General features: G+C 44.8%; 1 protein-coding gene across 1 annotated transcript in view; it reads right to left on the bottom strand.

The window, feature by feature from the left end:
• Positions 1-431: 431 nt before the first annotated feature.
• The window catches only part of LOC128425860 (RNA-binding Raly-like protein), a 74,591-nt gene continuing 56,100 nt past the window's right edge, over positions 432-18,922 (bottom strand). The window contains exons 3-10 of the mRNA XM_053412694.1: positions 11,253-11,328; positions 10,431-10,460; positions 10,238-10,285; positions 8,848-9,029; positions 4,964-5,077; positions 3,582-3,751; positions 1,961-1,999; positions 432-744 (exon numbers count right to left, since the gene is read on the bottom strand). Coding sequence (XP_053268669.1) covers positions 1,967-1,999; positions 3,582-3,751; positions 4,964-5,077; positions 8,848-9,029; positions 10,238-10,285; positions 10,431-10,460; positions 11,253-11,328 — 653 coding nt within the window. The 3' untranslated portion in view covers positions 432-744; positions 1,961-1,966. The remainder of the gene's footprint in view (positions 745-1,960; positions 2,000-3,581; positions 3,752-4,963; positions 5,078-8,847; positions 9,030-10,237; positions 10,286-10,430; positions 10,461-11,252; positions 11,329-18,922) is intronic.

Here is an 18,922-nt window from a genome sequence, read left to right as displayed (position 1 = left end):
GCTCGTGAACGGCAGAGATCCATGTTGGGATGCACAGGCTGAGCAGCGTGATGCTCCGTGGCAGGAGGCCTGTGCCAGGGCTGGCGTTCTACCACAGGAGGCCCTGTCTGCTTCTGAAAACTTGGCAGGAGTTGGAATATGTGATGGAGCGGCCCCGCAGGGCATTTGTGTGATAAATGGATAAAGCAGGAAAAGTCATGCTCACAACTATTGAGTTAAAATCCGAACTAAAGCTTTAGTTTGTCTGAACATCACATCACTGCCGCACGTTGTTTTCTTTGTTATTTATTCATTTGCTTTCTGAGTTAGAACAGAAAATCCTTGAAAATAAGTAAAATTACATCGCAAACACGTTTAAGAAAAGCAACAACGTCAACGTCTCCCTCTTGCAACACAAGTCAATAAGTAAGTCCCTTTTATTTCCTTCAGTTGTTTTATTTTTTTTCAGGAACATGATTATCGCATCATATTTGCAGCCTCTTGCAATGAAATGGGAGTTGCACAGAATATCCAGGAGGGTCGACTTCGGGGCCGACGCATTAAAATGGATCTTGAATACATTTTCTACAGAGAGCAGATCACAGTCGGTTCGTGCTGCACAGTCGTGGCATCTTAAATGTGATTCGGCTTCTCGTGAACACACAACTCACAGTCCAGAATGGGTGTCTTGATTCCTTCAGAGATCCTTTTCAGGTCTCTTAGAAGGTGGTGATGAAATTCTGATATCGCGTCTGCGTCTTCACCCTGAAGTGACAACAAAGAGAAAACGGACTTAGACACACATCAGGCTCGTGGCTCCTCCTCCAACATGGTGGCTGTTTATCAAGCTGGAAATCTGATGAGGGGTAGGTTGAGTTTTGAGAGCTTGTCCGTTCTGAATTGGCCCCGGAAACATCCAGGGAGGTGCAGATATTGGTTGGTAGAGGGAGCCGCCTGCCTCTCTAATCCTTCTGGACATGAGGTTCAGCTCAATGTGAGTTTCTGCCCTCGGTTCGGCCTCCGGGCAAAACATTGATATATTCAACACGACCCCGAGGGAGATTTTCAGGTTTTTAAATCTATGTGCCGGGGAGGTTTAGAGACCGTGCTGAGAGCTTTGAAAAAGGGAGACATGTCGGGATGGGAAATAGATGTGCAACCTGTGGAGGAGAGTAAACCACCTGACGCCTGGATGGATGGACAGGTGAGGGAAAACCTTTGGTATTTGAGTGTGAACATTTGAACTAGAATTCCAACTATAAGAAACTTTACAGCAGTTTTATCAACAGATGTCAATGGAAAATAATACAAACTATATTTCTGGATGATAGAAAATGAGTCAGTGTTGCCAGATGGAAAACATTGAAGTATCGAACCTTAACATTATCGTATTATTTTATATTTAATTTCTGCTAATAGATCCCTTTCACCTAAGTCCCCCCCCATTGACCGTTAAGTTATTCAACTTTAATTAGATTTAACGAACAGCTCCATGAAAAGATGACAAAAGCTAAAATGTTAAAAAAAAACATCTAAATAACTCGATTAATGGTCTGAACCGAGTTTGTCTTTGCTCATCCAGCTGCAGCAGAAATCCACCGTCTCCAACTCATAAACACAGTCCAGCCCCCCCGCTATGAAACGCCAGCCAGCAGTGAGCTAACTGATGATGTGGCTGCATCATTACCCTGAGAGGCAGGGAACTTTCTACCTCAGGCCTTCACACCCCCCCCCCCGTCCACACAATTCAATTAGATGAAGGTTGTTTATGGGCAGCTCTGGCCCATTGAAACACCATTAATGTTTCCTCTGTCGAATCCGGCATTAGCTGCCCTTCACCGGAGCTGGTCGTCCAAATGTCATGGAGCTCGTGACTGAGCAGATGATTAAAGGATGTTTAGAGAAGAGAGAGGCTCCAGGACCTCGTGCTGCAGGACAACCTCTCAGATTACCTCACAGACGCTTGAACCAAAGCTCTTACCTGATCTCAGTTGTCAATATCCGATACGTGGTTTTCTATCTGAAAGAGAACAGAAGAGAGGATTTTAACTGAGCTCGCAGGTTCTCGTTCATCTTCTCTAAAAGGTCACGTGCTCGGCAGCAGCAGCCGCACTGACCTGTGGAACAGGGTTTGTTGTACATTATCACGCTCGATGATCAATGTGACCTTCAGGAAACAATTAAATCCATCCACCCTGTCTCTGAAAAAATAATCTCTGCAGTGAGCGAGGACACAGAGCTCTCATCCAGGACAGCAAACCCATCCATACGTGGGTAATGACCAATAAATATAACACGACAGAAGGAGGCCTGGTCAGAAACATGGCCACAGCTGGAACACAGGTTGGGAGATTTAAAGTAAAGCAGCTTGACCCCCTGTATAATTTGGTGTTGAGGATTTCTAAAACTCAGGATCCATATAAAAGTTATTAGTGTGAAAAATACCTAAATTTGAACATTTATATGTATATGATAATCATCATCTACATCTTATTGTTTTATAATATAAAAGCACAAAACAGAAAATACTGCCAAAATGGTCCCAGTCTTTTTTTAAAGTCTTTCAACATCACATTTTCTTTCCCATTTCACAGCTGAAAACTACAATATTACACCATTTTGTGTCTGATGGCTCAAAGTGACACAAAGCACTGAGTCTTTGTCACTTTCACACCGGCACAGTTATCATTTTATCATTCAGCGTATGAATAACAAAATGCTTTCAAGCCCGTCTCAGGAACCATAGGTGTGTTAGTCTGACGCAGCAGAATAAGATCTAAATATAGAAACATGAACACAATATCTGTGAACTACTGACACTCTTTACTTTCTGAGATATGCACATTCTGTACAGCGGGTTTATTTCACCGCAGTTGAAAATGTGATAAATGTGATGACGTCCCAATGACGTCTTTGCTTTCTGCTGCAGAAAGAGTGAGAGCTTGTAGTTTTTATAATAGATGGATGGAGACAGTATCTGTTTGGAATCAGCTATTCTGTGTGTTGTCCAAAAATAATGAATCTACAATCGAGTTTGCTGACGGAACATTTTCTCTTTTAAATCATCAAGTTCAAATGTGAGACATCGAATAAAAGTGTCATTTTAAGAATTTTTGACAGTTTGTCCAGCAAAGTAAACAAATTACTTATTATTTGAGAACGAGAGATAAAATAAAATCCTCCTCTTCCCCGTTCTACATGCAGCATTTCACGGTCAGCTCCTCAGCCGTCCATGCAGCTCTCGTCTAAACCCCCTGTACTATGTGTCTTAAGCCCTTGGCTTTAATTCCAGCCCGTGAGTGTGTACGTGTGCGAGCCCCGTGTCTGTGTGTGTGTGTGCGAGCCCCGTGTCTGTGTGTGTGTGGGCTCGTGAAGCGCCATGTTTCCGCCGTCTGAGCCGGGGTCGTCGGGGAGGAACTGTCAGTCCGGGCGCCCTCGCCATTCACTCATGTGAAGCCCTGCTCTCTCAGATCTGTGGCCATGAATAATTCTGGAAAATTAACTTTCAGAGAGCAAAGCCTCTCTGCCCACTGGAGAGCTCCCCAAAGTGCCTCTCTCTCTCTCTCCCTCCCTGTCAGCGCCCCGTCAGCCCTTTCTCTTACCAGATGGTGGCTGCCCTCCTCGTCGTAGTCGTCCTCACCTCCATCGGTCATCTCTCCCGCCTCCACGTCCAGCTCCCCGTCCCCGGCCTCCTCCCCGGAGTTCTCCGCCGTCTCCGACACCGACTCCTCGTGCAGGGAGTCACAGTTGTCCTCGTACTTTCTCTGAGATTCTGAGGGAGACACAGAGAGGGAAGTCAGCGTGACACCGAGATCAGTATCGGTTCTTCTTCCTATAGAAGCTGCAGAGTTGACTCGGCTGCTGTTTTCAGACACATAAAGGATTCTCCTGCTGCTGCTTACACTCAACTGGACACAAGCAGCTTGACCTCAACAACAGAAAATCGACTTTCTAGATATTTCTTGATACAGTTTTCAGCCGTCGTTCTTACAAACACACAGATTCTGATATTTCACTGAAGCTTTAGGAGCGTGAACACAACCAGGAGCATCTCTTTATCACTTTCCCTTCAACCTGATTAGCTACATGATTAAATGAAGCAGGCGTGGACACTGGCTGAAGCACGATTTAATATCTCTGGACTTCCACCCGGTGTTAAATCGAGTGGATCAAACATCACTAAGAGGAAACTACTCAGGTGTGATCACACAGATAAAGCGAAGCACGTTTTCATCCCGTGCAACTCAGACTGATGTGACCAGTGGAGCGAAACAGCAAATGTACCGGCTGTACATTAGCTGTGTCTATATTAAATATTACAGTAAGTGATTCGAAGGGGGGGTGGCGAAGGTGTGTGTACCTTTAAAAAAGATTCCCTTTACAATCTTTGACACAATGTTTTATTGAATACATCAATAGTTGTGTGAATATATGATCAATCCTGGTGTCTGCCGCCTTTCTTTGAATGAATCTTCTTCTTTATTGAACCATTTCAAAGAAATGATATTTTTTCAAGCCTTCACATGTCAACTGGAGTTTTCACCGTCTCTTTTATCTGCTCTTGAATTTATTCTCACTTCTAACAAACCCCACAGAAGTTTGCACGAAGAACCAAGACTGTGATTTTTCTTTTTTTGTTATTTTTGTTGAAAATGTTTTTAATAAACAGTGCAAACATGCATTTTGGAAATTGATAACACACACTTTTTTTTGACACAATTCCTTGTGACCTTCACAGTGAGCTGCACTCGGAGCCCGGCCTGTGGTGCAGGGCGTCTATAAAGACCTCTGCTATAAACTGAGTCAGCATGGTGTTGACGCCTGCTCCCTGATATGATGGAGAGCTCTGCTGCTCTTATCTCCCACAATGTCACAAAGACTTATAGCCGGCGTTGAGATCTTAATTTCCCTCCCTCAGTGGTCGCCCTCCTTCTCCCCCTTTATTTCCCTTTCCTCCCCCTCCTGCCGTGATCCTGCTCCTCACCACACTCGGCTCTCTGCTGCTTCTCAATCTTCTCCAGACGTCCGAGTAAAGAGTCGATCTTCATCTTAATCTGAGTCAGCTCCCGCTTGATGGTCTGAAGCTGGTCCGTCTTCACTGCTGAGGCCCGGAAAAAAGAAACAGAAACACAACGTCTTCATTCATAGCTTGGTTAGTTTTTCATTTAGCTCTAATGATGCCGCCTCACGCGGTTGATTACCGACTGCACGCTGTCTTCTGTTAATACGCTTGCTTTTTAATTTTGGATATCAAATCATCTCTCTTTCCTCGGGGAAGAACATCTCAGTCCGGCCAACTGCAAAGTCACCGAGCTGAAACTGTGGACCCGCTGTTTTCAATTTGAGGATTAGCACCAGGCTTACGCCCACCACCCGGCACCGCGCAGCTCATGTTCTGCACAACACTGCCAATATCCTCCAGTTGGCACGAGAAGCCAACTGAGAGAGAGAAAGTAATATGATATTATTACATAGACACTTAGCTCTTACTGTTCCCCGTAGGAGGGAACTGCTGCAGAAACTGGGGCAGTGCTCGAGTCGCACACAGCGTAGATTCACCCAGTGATAGTAAGCTCCTCTGTATCTTATCAGTGAATAACAGGAAATACAGAAATATGAAATGTGGTTTCAAGATGTAAATCAACAGTACTAAGGTTTAATATCTTTCAAAACAGTTTTTTATGGATAGTTCAGACTTTCTGACCAATAGGACGAAGACACAACCCAGGTAGGTTATGACAACAGGACGTTTGATTGTCTGTACGAGCTGAACAGACTGAAGAGCAGATCAATAGCAGCTCATGCTTTGTTTTGTGTTTTCTTTGAAATCTAAATAACCTGCAGCAGGAATTCTCGATTTCATTTTAAACTGTTTTTATTTTTTTATTAAAACCGGTCGGTCTAGTTTCAAGCTTATATGAAATTTTGATGAATTTAAATGAACTCACTCCACTGTGTTGCTTTCACACTTTATTTTGTGGCTGATCATTGATTCACTAACAGAACCACATGAGGACTAGGGGCACAACTTGCCCTCCCACAGCTTCTGTTTACCGCCTCATGAATTATTGCTTTTCCCTCTTCCCTCTTCGCTTTGGTCTCCGTCTTCACTCCACAATGTGCGTCTGAGTTTTTTTTGGGGGGAAAATGAAGCAAAACCAAATCATGGCAGAGTTTCCCTTTGATCCTCGATATGTCCCATGCAAAGAACATCTGCTGGAAATTTAAAAAAGGAAGCCGCCGTTAATTCAATCAGGCCGAATCTCACGGTTGCTGAAGAGAGCATGCTCTTCCTCAGCAGCTTGAGCCGAGCAGATTAAAGACTCCGGACCCTGAAGTAATAAAATAATCTCATTCCTTAACCCTCGGAAGCTGAGATGTGTCTTTTGAGGGAAACAGACAGCAGGAGTTGAGATGGGAACATAAAATTCTCTTTGACACCTATCAGGTTCCGTCAGGGCCGGGGAGCAGATGGATGAGCGCTCGGTAAACAAACCCACGACTTCCTGTAAAGTTGCAGCCAGAAGAACCAGCGGCGGGAGACACGCACGGAAATCAAAACATCCGCCGTGTGGCATCAGGTCGGCATGCGGCTCTTTAACTATAGTTTCTCTGTGTACATTTACACCCACACAACATCACAATGTAGAGCCCCCCCCCCCCCCCCCCCACCTCCTACATTTCTGTGCACTGCTATTTACGAGCTGAACTGATGCATAAAACATAAACATCTCCGCTCTGAGCAGATGTCAGTGCAGGAGAGCAACGTGTGACGTATTAGTCTGCACTTAACTGGATTTCCCAACAGGACGTTTTTAATCTTTCAGTAGAATTCATCCTGACAAAGAACCCGAGTGCTGCTGAGGTAGGATTCAAGGTGGTGTAGTTACTTCTTTGAAAAGCTGCAGGATTTTAGAGAGAGGGCCACACGGAGGGCGATACACATGCAGCTTGTGCGTGTGGAAAGTCCAAAGCACTCGTCTCATTTTTTTTCATGTGAAGCAGCCGTCAAGCCCTGAAGCTCCAGAGACGCACAAAATGCACCTTTGTGCTGCGGCAACAAGGAGAAAACAGAGGATAAATACCGGTATCTCCACCCGTCTCTATCTCCTCCTCGGTATCACCTGCGTGCGTGTGCACAGAGCAACTTCCACAAAACGCTCGTGTACACACTCGATTCCTTATTCCAACGCTATCTGAGCTCGCGGTGGGCAGCTTACTAGTCGTCGTTTGAAGATAAGAAAGTGTGGAACAGTTTTTTAATTTATCGCCGCCTCCAGGCCTTTTCCCCCCTTTGTGCTATCAGTCTCTTAAGCTGCGGAGAGAAAAGAGAACACGTCCTAATCCAAACGGCGTTTCATCAACACGGCATCGAGGGACGACTCGGGTTAAAGGAAACGGGCACGAAGGAAAAAAACCACATTGTTATTTAATCAGCATTAGGGAAGATTTAGGGAAATGAGAAACGGATCTAATTTAAGGAAGCTGGTGATGAACTGCAGAAATGTTTATCTGGGGGATACTGAGGGTGGATCTCCTGAATCACTGGCCTATGAAGATTAAACCGGACAAAGAGTTAGTGAGGCTGATGTAACTCAGACCAGAAATAGATGATGACGAGCTCCCAGCTCGGAGGTATTAACAGAATGTTCGGGAGAAATCTTAACATGGAATGAATGGAAACTGGATTATTTTACCATTTGAATGTTTATCTTATATTTGTGTTTGATATCACGTCATCTGAATCTAAGACGGAGTGTTTGGGACTTAATTTAAGACTAAATCTGTTTAAATCCAAGCTCAATATTGACAAACTGTAAATTGCTTTAATATGAATTCCTATATAAACCATTTTAAGATAGACGTTGTGGTTAAAGCCCCAGAAATGAGTGTAAATCATTGTAAAGTCTTCTGAGATGTGTGTGTGTGTGTTTGGATTCTCAGTGCCTGACAGAGCCTGTGACTTTATTAAAAATTATTAAGTTTAATTTCATCAGTCAACCTCATCCTCATGATCCATCCGCCTGACAGCAGATTCTTTATTTCCCCTCGAGTGAGATGTGACTCATACACCAGTCCTCCACCCTGCCCACACTGACCCACCCTGTTGGACAAGCTAACCTTATTCTCCCGTCCTATCTATCTGGGCCAAAGTCTTTACCAGCGGTGATTTTCCATGGTCCTGGCAGAAGCAAATGAGTCTCCCGATGCACGGCAGCGTGGCTCAGACACACGACAGAGGATTCGGTGACTGTGTCCAAAAAAGAGGAACGAGATGGGCTGATTTCCCCCTTCGCTAAAATCCTAAATGCGAGCGGGTTCTCCTGACAGACCTCACCAAGCTGCTGGCGCTGATAACACCGGCCGAGACGAGCAGCAATGAACAAACACTGTCACCAATTACACGGGCGGCCACGAGCGGAGAGGCTGACCAGGGCTCCACATAGATGCCCCCAATCCCACGTTAATTACATTTAGGACGTTATAAAGCATCTCCGGCTAATCAGACGACCCAATGAGATCCAGACGGATCCCCGAGCTGTTTGCTGAGCGAGTGCTGCTGCGAACGCTCAGATTGTGTTTGTGTTTGTTGTTTTTTCTCTCCCTCTACATCTCAGCGCGGTTTGTTCAGAGCGGCTGGATTGAATTAAAAAGCTTTTCTCGGCACGGTAAGAAGCACAGCTGAATCCCGTCGCCTCCTCCTCCTCCTCTCCGAGCCTCTCCGCCCTCACTCCTTTGAAAGGGACTGAATGCATATTGGCGTAATTGGACTGCGTTCCAAAATAAGTGAATCAAAAACCAAAATCTTTTAAAAACACAAGACAAGTAACCAAAAAATCAAAGAAGGATCTAATATGTTGTACGTACGTTTGAGCCCGGAGGAGGAGGAGGATGTGGGAGGTCTGGAGGATGAGGAGGAGGAGGTGGAGGATGTTTTGAGGGGGAAGGAGGTCTTCCCGCGGCGGGAGGATTGAGCGAGCACCCTGGAGCGTTTGAGGGGGATCACGGCTCTGGGTGGGGGGGCCACTCTGCCATGGTAGTCGAAAAGCCTGGAGAAATAAAAACATTTGATGATATTGCACTTCTCACACAGTTTTTATAAGTTACTGTATCAAATAACACATCTTACAGCATTTGGAAAAACCGAGGTTTATCTATTTATTTCACCTTCGGCTCATGCGCTGCATTGCTACGTTCATATCTATATGGATTTCTCTTGGATTCTTTGTCTCAGCCCGTATAAAACAAAAAGTAGACGTTCACCTGCACCAGAATCCCCTCACACATCCTCTCAAAGTGAAGAGGACAAAGAGAAGAAGCTCTGAATGTCAGATGAAGGCGTCAGCGTGGACTGTGACAGTGGACGTCAGTCACGGCTCTCAACAGGTCTGACATTTAGAAAAATGCCTCTGCAGATAATCACTCTTATCGCCCGCAGATAAACGAGGGAGACAACAGACAGCGTTCTCTGTATCGGCGTGTTGCCTCGTGCGTTCGGCCATTTTGACAATCGGACTATTTAAAGGTGCCTCTGAGGGACGGTAAGTTAAATTGAATCTGACAAGGGGGGACTTTTAATGAGGAAGAGTCAAAGTATGAAGAGAAACTGACCATTAAGTAAAGCCCTCCATCCAAATAGGTGCTGTCCGGTTTCGTCTTAGAATCATAACAAGGCATAGGAGCCATATCAGGCTTTGGATTTCTAAACATGGAACGAGTTTAGCCTTTAAAAATTAAAAACTCTGCAACAGAAGTATAAGGAATTGATCAAACACTATATTAGTTTGTTAGTTTGTCCGGCTAACTATTTTACCACAATAGAAATCTATCATCACGAGTTTATTACTACTAAGATCATCATAGACTATATGTACAGATGGACAATATGGCGGCTCCCCAAGAGTGGAGGCATATCATCTTGATCACCCCCTGGTGGCTGGCTGCAGTATAAACCCTGTCTCCTTCATGTTAGTGGATGGGACATGGACCACATCAAGTCAAATTTATTTTTCCAAAGATGTAATTTTAGATATATTCTGCCTGTTTTGCTCTCCACACACACTGTTTACCTGCAGGCAACCAAAGCCTGCTCACACGTGATTGGTCAAACTAGAAATAGAAACCAGAGGAACCTTCTGGCCCCAAAATCTCCTCCCTCACCTACAGAATCTTTATAGAGAGATTAGGGCTCAGCCATGGGGTGAATAGTTCCCTTGTTCGGTCCCAGACTTGTTGCCATGATGTGAATGGTACGTACCTGTTGTAGAAATCATCCCTGTAGTACTCGTAGTCAAACTCATAGCCACTGTAAGAGAGAGACAGAGAGAGAGAGAGAGAGAGGAGGGTGAGGCAGAGATAAAGAAAGGTTGTATAAAGAGGAGCCATTTTGGATCTTTCAGGGGATCAAGCTCAAGCTGTTCTGACTCGATTGGACGCCCTCTGGTTTTTGCCTAAAGCTCACGGCAGGTTCAGCAGCGAGCCTGAGTCACGCAAAGACCACAGATCAACAAAGAAGAAGGAAAGTTTCAGAGGTGGAAAAACACAGTCGGGGGGGAAACGAACTCCGACCCCGGAGAGGAGGATCAATGTTCAGCACACGCTCAGGATGGCAGGTCATTTAGAATTCAGAGGGAGGAATAAAACTGTCGAGAAGAGGAGGAGAGAGGAGAAGGAGCTGTTTTGAAATGTTGCTACTCTCACAGGAATTTGAATTAGTATTAATGCATCAGTTTTGCCAGTTTGGAGAAGTGTGGTGTTGGTTTTCTGCCTCTGCTCTTCCTGTTTCATAATTACCATATTACATCCTGGCTGTTTTCAGCTGCAGCTACAAAATGCAAATTAGGCTTTATGATAACACACTGCACGAAAAAATTAATTAGTGGAAAAACATCGATTCAGAGAGAAACAATAATTAACAGTAAATAGTAAATTGGTGGAAATATAAACGTTTCCAGTGGACAAGCTATTAGTGAAGAGGAAAGTGTCACATTGGGCTTTGCTGCTTTCATCTGTGTGTGACCAGGAGATGTGCACGGGCCAAAAGGAATCAGGGTGAAGCTTAATGACGCTTGTAACAACGACCTCTCCTCTGAGCTCCACAGGCCTGTGACCCATGATCTCCAGTCAAGGCTGTGGAAGATGTGGAGCGCGGTAAAAACTCTAAATATTACTCCACGTGTACGTCAGCGGCCGCAGCAGGAGGTGGAGGATGGAGAACTGAGGATGGAGGACGGGAGCTGTGAGGAGGACGTGGTGAGTGGGACGGGTCTCACCTGTACACGGCTGAGAGCGGCCGCTTGTTGCCGGGCTTGGGCCTGTAGGGCTTGGGCTCGCCTGCCATGTTTATGTCTGCAAAAGAACAAACACACACACACACACATACACACACACACACACACACACACACACACACACAGTCAGATAAATCACTCCTGAGTCATTCTTTAACACCCCCTCCCACATTAAGCATTTATGAGCAGTACATAAACCATTAATTAATGAGATAAAACCTAATATATAATTGTGCTATCATGTAGTTAAACTGCTGATGACTGATTTATCTGCCTGCCAGTAAACATTGGCCGATATGAGTGATGTATGGATATCTGTGTTTTTCTAGGATATATTATTATCCAGTTGTGATTAATTTGAAAGATATTCATTAGCTATTCAGTAGCTTAATGTATTAATACGCATACTTAATCAAATTTTTATATTATATAAGAATGAACCTCCAAGTCTTTGTGAGGTCTGAACATTTATCAAAAGTTAATGAATCTTTCACAACCGACTTTATGGATATTTTAATTTACTACAGGTTCAGTTGTACAATAGTTTACAGAAGTTACCGATCCGCTCATATGCTTCAATGTGTTCTTATTATTCATGCAGAGAAACACTGCTAATTAATACTAAATAGGGAGTTCAATTAAAGCACAATCATTTGTTTCCCGTTCATAAACACTCTCTACTGAACAGCTCGTTTTCCAGACTGAGGCTTTCCACACTTCAGTTCAACCTGCAATAATTCAAAACCCAGGAACTGTGTCAATGGAAGGCAACCACCTTGAGAAACCCTCACGCAGAGCTAGTTCTAGTGATGGTACTCCACACAGCTCGGAGCGGCGCTTGAACAGAAGGCGGCATAAAAGTACCACTTCATAATAAACGGGCGTAAAACATCTCCTGAAGCGCTGAGCTATTTCCACCTTTTCATTGCGACACTTAAATATTCAACACACAAAGCTGCAGCACTGGAGGACATGCTCGCTAATGTCGAGGTGCAACGCGAGAGCCAATTTTCTGAGGCACAACTGGAGACCTTGCTACGCCGTGCACTGGGAAGATTACAAAATGAAATTCCCGTCGCGTAGCAGGAGAGAATCCTTGAGCACGTAAGAGCAAATAAAGGAAAACTCCGACAAAAGCCGGGCGTCAGGGAGTTTTTGATTTATAGGCAGCTGCTCGTTCTTTGTGTTTAAAAGTAGAAGAAATCTGGCGCACAGTTTTGTGATCGAGCAATTTTTTCGTCCGCTATCTCTGCACTGCCAAGGGTGTCGCAAGGTCCTTGTGTTTGGTTCACGGTCTGAGTGCCGACTGGGAGACGAGCCAGGGGGTCAGAAGAAGCTTCAGAAACTTGATGATGCACACGTGAGGCTCAAGGAAAGGAAAGTGCCAGAGAACTTCATCTGAGGGTCGGAGTTTAAAGTAGCATCCTAACTATTACCTCCGCCGAACCTCCACTCCTCAAAAACTACTCTACGGATGAACACTTCAACTGGGTGGACAGATATGGTGTGAGTCAGATGGGAACCCATTACACTTTAGTGCAGATCCAGGAATATATATTTAATTTTCTTTTACAGGAACTGATATTTATAATAGTGAGACAATAGGTGGTAAAATGCCATAATTTTCTTCAGAAAAAACTAATTTTCTTTGATTCCAAACAACCTTTTGAAAGCATCTTCACATTGTTTAGAGGTGAAGGCCCCGGAAAAAGGTCATTTCATAAGCAACAGGAGAGAGTGTGAGAACAAATACATCCATCAACACGATGCCCTTGAAAGAATAAACCCAAACCTCTGCAGTGTTTTGGAGCCCCTCTGAATAAGAGCCTCAGATCACCTTAAAGACACTTTCTCTTTTGCATGGAGCCACATTTTCACTATCATTTCATCCCTTCCAGCGATACACATATGCTTAACGAATTCATGCATCCTCCCGGCACCTCCAGCACCAATCGAGCGAAGCGCCCCAATCCCCCGGAGTGGAATCACACCAGGGTGAAAATAAGCTGCTGGCAAACTCCCGCCTCCTTCTCCCTGCGGCTGCTCTTATGAGAAATAGGATTAAACCCTGGTCTGTTTGTACACCAGCTACTTAGACATGCTAAAACACAGACTTTTTATGCAGAGCTGCATGACCAAGCGATCGGTGTCTGCATACATGACGGAGCATGTTGGGATTTGACGTGATGCTCATTAACCCGAAGGTTTACAGAGAGGCAGGAGGGTCGTGCCTTTAATTAGCCGACAGAAAACAAGAAAATATAACTGATAACAAAAAGCTCAGACTGTTTAAAAACCTTCAGATGAATCTTGATGAGCCACATAGTTATTTCAGAAATATTTCCAAGTTTACGTCTTTGTTGGTGTACGACACCTTTTTCTAGAGAATGTCATGAGAAGCTGATTCAAGAAATTGCATTTTCTCTTGAAAATTTCAAGAATCGAAGGAATCGACGGACGAACCCTGCACCGGACCATCAAAGAAACATCACACAATGCAGACCACTGCAGCCACTGGCTCTGGATCTGGAGGAAAAGACCTCAAACTGGTGAAGTGAAGGACACACAGACCCAGGTCCGGGCAGCCTGCGGTGGGTCTGCATTGCAGCAGGTGTCTTTAAAGGCTGAAACACTTCATGATTCTGAAGTTTACAACTGATGAAACCTCCCTAACATCCGCTGATAGATCCACAAAGTGCGTAAAGGCCTCGGAGCGAGCTACACAGCTAACTGCCTTATTAAGTATTTGCCTTTGAGAAGATTGCGACCATCTGCTGGCGGTTTATTGGAGGTTCCCAGCATCAGGGGGAGCAGCGTTTACACACCAGCGTGTTTTACTAACCTCACATTTGTTTAGAGGCAACTAAAGCTTAACAACTGTTTAGCTTAAATCTCTCATTTAGGTTTTGGCAGAACACTTTGTGTCTCCTCAGCAGTGAAACCACGCGCACTGGGTCTGCAGTGTTTTATTCACATGTTAGTCAGTTGTGTTTTTATCAGTTGCTTCGTGCTCGTTCAGTCTGAAGCTGGGTCAGACAGGAACGGAGGTGGAGCTCTCCGTGGTGCTGAACTTACTAATGGCTGCTCTGCACAGCAAATACAATTAAAAAGGTTTCCATGTTGCAGTTACATTAACGTTTACGTGACGCAATTTCAAATTTACAGCCATGAAAGTTATTTTTAGACGTTTATGAGCTCCTTTTCTCTATTCTCACAGAGATAGAGGGCGTCGTGTCTTTCTGTCAGAAACAAGGACCGACCAGGAGTGGCTCAATATTTGAGGTGGCTTCGTTATTGGCTGAGAAAAAACAAGTCGTGCGAGAGGTAAATTGGAGTGAAGGCAATCACCGAAGACAAACCTGAGCTCTTCTGTCAAAAGACATTGGTCTGTGACTCCCTGGAGGCGCCTGCCCATGTGTTTTATTGGTCTCATTTGTTACCTTCCATCTGCGTCTCCCTCAGACTTCTCCTCCTCCTCCTGCTTCCTGTTCTCCCCTCAGCCTCACCCTATCCCTCAACGTCTCTTTCTCCATTCCCCTTCACTCTCGTTCCCTCCGCGCCCACACAAGACGATATCTAATCCCACATCACCATCCCTCACTCTCCCTCACATCCCATTTTTCTTCCCGTGTCCCTGCGCTCGCTGGGGAAGCTCATTACGAGACATTTCAGCGCTGAGCGTCACCTGTGGGGCCTTTTCTATGTGACACCTGTGCCGCCAGTGAATGCTCCGTAAGACGTATTCTTCCCCTCTTTTCATTAGCGAGGGATGAATAACAGCACCAGCGACGGAAGTTGAGGATGTGAATAACACAGGGCTGTACACTGAGCCGTATGGCTTCATATTGCTGGGGAAAACACGGCGGTGGAGAGACCCAGGAATGTAAAGGGAGTGTTGTGAGAACGCAGTGGGACAGAGAGACGCTCCTGGAATGAATGTGAATGAGCTTCTGTGGGGAGCACGAAAAAACTGCTGAAGCCACAACAAATCAGACTCTAATCCGTCGAGCCACTTTTACACAGAGATCCACTCATACTGTATTCTTATAGGGGCGTTAAGAAGACAAGGAATTTTCACAGAGCCGAAATATTGCCCCACGGCGTGTAAATAGCTTTTTAGAAAGATGGAGATGTGCTGTGTAACCATGTACTGTATATAAAGATGGACGACATGCCAGGTGATAAACCCTGCCTCCTCCATGTTAGCACATGGGGCATGGACCAAACTAAAACTGAAAAAACATGTCAATAAAAGATGGTTTCTGTACGTTCTGATATTTCTGATCACATGGATAACATCCATCAAGTGTAGACATTTCATGTTTCAGGTGATTTTAACAAACTCCACCAAAGAAATATGGTTTTTACCCCTTTTTTTGTTGTAAGCAAGATTACACAAGCTCCTGGTCGGATTACCACACAATTTAGTGGAAGAATGATGAATAAGTCGAGAGAATTTATAAATAATATAATTCTGATGTGGAGCCGGAACAAAGATTGATCCAGGATATGTTTTGTTATGTCTTTCTTTAACATTGTGTGTTTAAATTTGTACTGAATTCCTAGAGAATAATTCATGGATCTCGATGAAAAAAGGACTGATACCTATGATTATGTGCAAATTGGTGTATCTTGCTTTTAATTAAGGGGACTGTTGGTTATTTATGTTATTTGATGCTATAAAAGTCAAACTGATCGGGCGAGTGCATCATCGTGGTGTCAATTCTGCAGCTCCACTCTCTTCTACACAGACTCTGGCTCTTTGTGACGTCAAAGGCACAAAATGGCGGCACCCGAAATAAAGACATTTTGGCTTAACCCTTGTGCAGACAGGTTGTCCATCTTTATTTAATCTCCCTTTCACACAGACGTCGATCCGGCTATGTGACCATCTCCCCGACTTCCCAGGACCCCCCCCCCCCCCCCCCCATGCAACACTTGAACATGTTGCGTCAATGCTTCTTCTTTACCTCCGCTTGTCCTCTCTCTCAGACGGAGGAGGGAAAACCATCTAATAGCCCGAGGCTTCACAGGATAACGATCAGCCATGGCTAGCACAGGTCACCACTAGGTCAGGGAGAGGGAGAGAGGGATAGATTGTGTCTTGGTGAGTCAGAGAACCTCTTTGTATTAGTGTGGGCAGAGAGTTGGAAGATGGACTGATGGGCAGATTCTTTAAAATCTATTTCTCCTGCAAGAAGCTGTTCTTATCAGACATAACTCTGCTGAAATAATAATCCGATCCCTCAGCTTTCGCCGGCTCATATGCGGACGGGCTTTTCTTTAAAAATGTGGTGAGGACGATTATTGACTGGATATGAGGCGAGTCACGTCCATCGATGTAGTCAATCATAAGAACAAACGATTCAGCCGCTTTACTCTCTGAAAAACAGGCTGAACAACATTTACTTCTCCAGCAGAAACCAGGAGCCACCAGTGACTCATGTCCTCATTCTGAGTTTCACCAGCTGCACGGCTGAGAACCCAGTGAAAGCCGTAATCTGCATGTCAGACGAACTTGCTAGTCCCATGTTAAATTTCACCCGGCAACAGAAAAACACAGCACAGCTGGTTCAGTAGGTTTTCACTGCTGCAGATTCATCGCCCGCTGTGTTGAAGCAAACACGCAGTAATAGACAAAAAAACAATTTCCATCATTCAGTTATCAGCTTAGCATGTCAGAGCCCTCGTGCAGAGACGGGGAAAAAACATGCAGGGACTCGGGCTTTGGTTTGAGATCACATGGGCTTTCAAATATAGATCCAGTCCCTCTATACCCAACGTTTGATACGTTCTGTATACGAAAATGGAAAAAGTCCTTAAAACAAATGAGGAACCAATGGAAATATCCCTGTACCTTCAACTGACGGCCTTGACATTGACTGTGAGTATCATTATTTTATCTCGAGGGCCCACGTGTGTTTCTTTGCTGACAACATGAAAAACAGAGAATCTTTGTGATTCAGCAATGTCAAAGGAATAAAATCTGTGATATTTAATTTATAGGGCGGTCTCTCTAACCTCGAACATCCCGCCTCCATCAAAGAACAAAAAGTCCTTTCTCCTCCTCATTACATAAAAAGCTGCGGCGCCTCCTTCTGAGTTATATCTCCGATGAGCAGCCGGGCGACGAGGTGATTGACTGCAATAAACCTCCTTTCAGACGAATCAGCAAAGACCTTCAAAGAATGAGGAATGTGTTCCTTTCCATCTCCAATAAACAAGAGGAGACTTCAGCCCGGACCAGAGCTGATGGCTCTGCAGCACATTAGTTACTTTTTCTCTGTCATTTCATTCTCCTCGCGAACGCCAACCGTCTATTTGACGAGATAAACATTAAAGGCAGAGACGGGGGGAAAGGGAGAGAATGAGGGAAGCTTGACGCCGAGGGAGCTGCCGATCATCTCCTCGCGGAACGAGACAACTCTGCCGCCAATCTCCCCAACGTCTTAATTAATTGAGCAAAGTAACTAATCATGCAAATTGTTCCTCAGCAGGAGAGATGCGAGCAACGAGGCGAGGGAAGCGTGGAGGAGCTGAATCAGGCAGGTGATGGACGTGCAGGAGGGACCGGGACGGATGTGGGGGAATTCATCTTCCCTCTCCGGCTCCAGCGCGGTTGCTTTTTGATGTGAACTCCTCGATGAATTGTGAATCCGGTCCAGTCTGCGAGGACGGCAGAAGGTCTGAGCGGAAGGAATTTGCCACATCTAATTCCAGACGCCGTACATCATGTCCTGCAGGCGAGGCCCCGGCTGGCGTGGGCATCATGAAACGCCAGGTACACGTTTCATCTCAGGCCGATAAGGGACGTATCTCAGGTGTCGACTGACAACTTAATTGACAGATTTCCATGAAACCTCAGTGTGAATTAGAATCAAATGTGTCATCCCAGCAGATCCTGACAGGTTTTCATTTTCAGTCCTTCCGGCTTCGTGTTGAATCTGACTTTCAACTTTCTCTCGCAGACATGAGCTTTGTTCATAACTTTTTCTGTGCGTGAGAAGCTTTAAATCAAAGATCACAGGACGCAGCAAGCAGCTTGTTTATGAACAGCTCTCAACAACAGGAGTCATAGGAGGCCGCCGCAGTGGCCCCGCTGTCGTCTAATTAAATGGAAGAAAAGAGTGGCGTGGAGACGTGGGGCGACAATCTGCATATCAAAGCTTTGGTTCCAGGAAACTGTGAAGACCGAACATCACACGGGGAGATTCAGGAGAACCACGAATCAAAGTTCAAGGTGAGGTGGGGCTCTACATTTTTCTGTTTGGTTATAAGATTTAAGCTGACACATAAAAGTATCTATGAGGAATTGATGCTTTTTGTTTGTCATATATGATCATGAAATAAATGTATTTTAGTTTTGAACTGTTGGAATAACAATCTGAAGAAGTTTTCTTGGGCTCTGGGTAAGTAAACAATATTCAATTCAGTAAATATCTGCATATAAAATATGAGACTTCACAACTTCCAAAGTAACACAAGCCTCACACTTGCCGCACAACTGTAACCACGACTGTTCACAACCAACATTTTCAAAGCAGTCACCATTTGTCTGTTTTCTTCGTTGTAGAGTTTCCAGAGTTTCCTCTTCCTCGACTGCTCAGCGATGACCAAAGCTTCTAAACTCACATCCTGCTTCGATCCTCTTC

The sequence above is a fragment of the Pleuronectes platessa genome, chromosome 20, assembly GCF_947347685.1.
Source record: "Pleuronectes platessa chromosome 20, fPlePla1.1, whole genome shotgun sequence".
Taxonomy (NCBI): domain Eukaryota; kingdom Metazoa; phylum Chordata; class Actinopteri; order Pleuronectiformes; family Pleuronectidae; genus Pleuronectes; species Pleuronectes platessa.
This window is presented reverse-complemented; position numbering and strand designations above follow the sequence as displayed.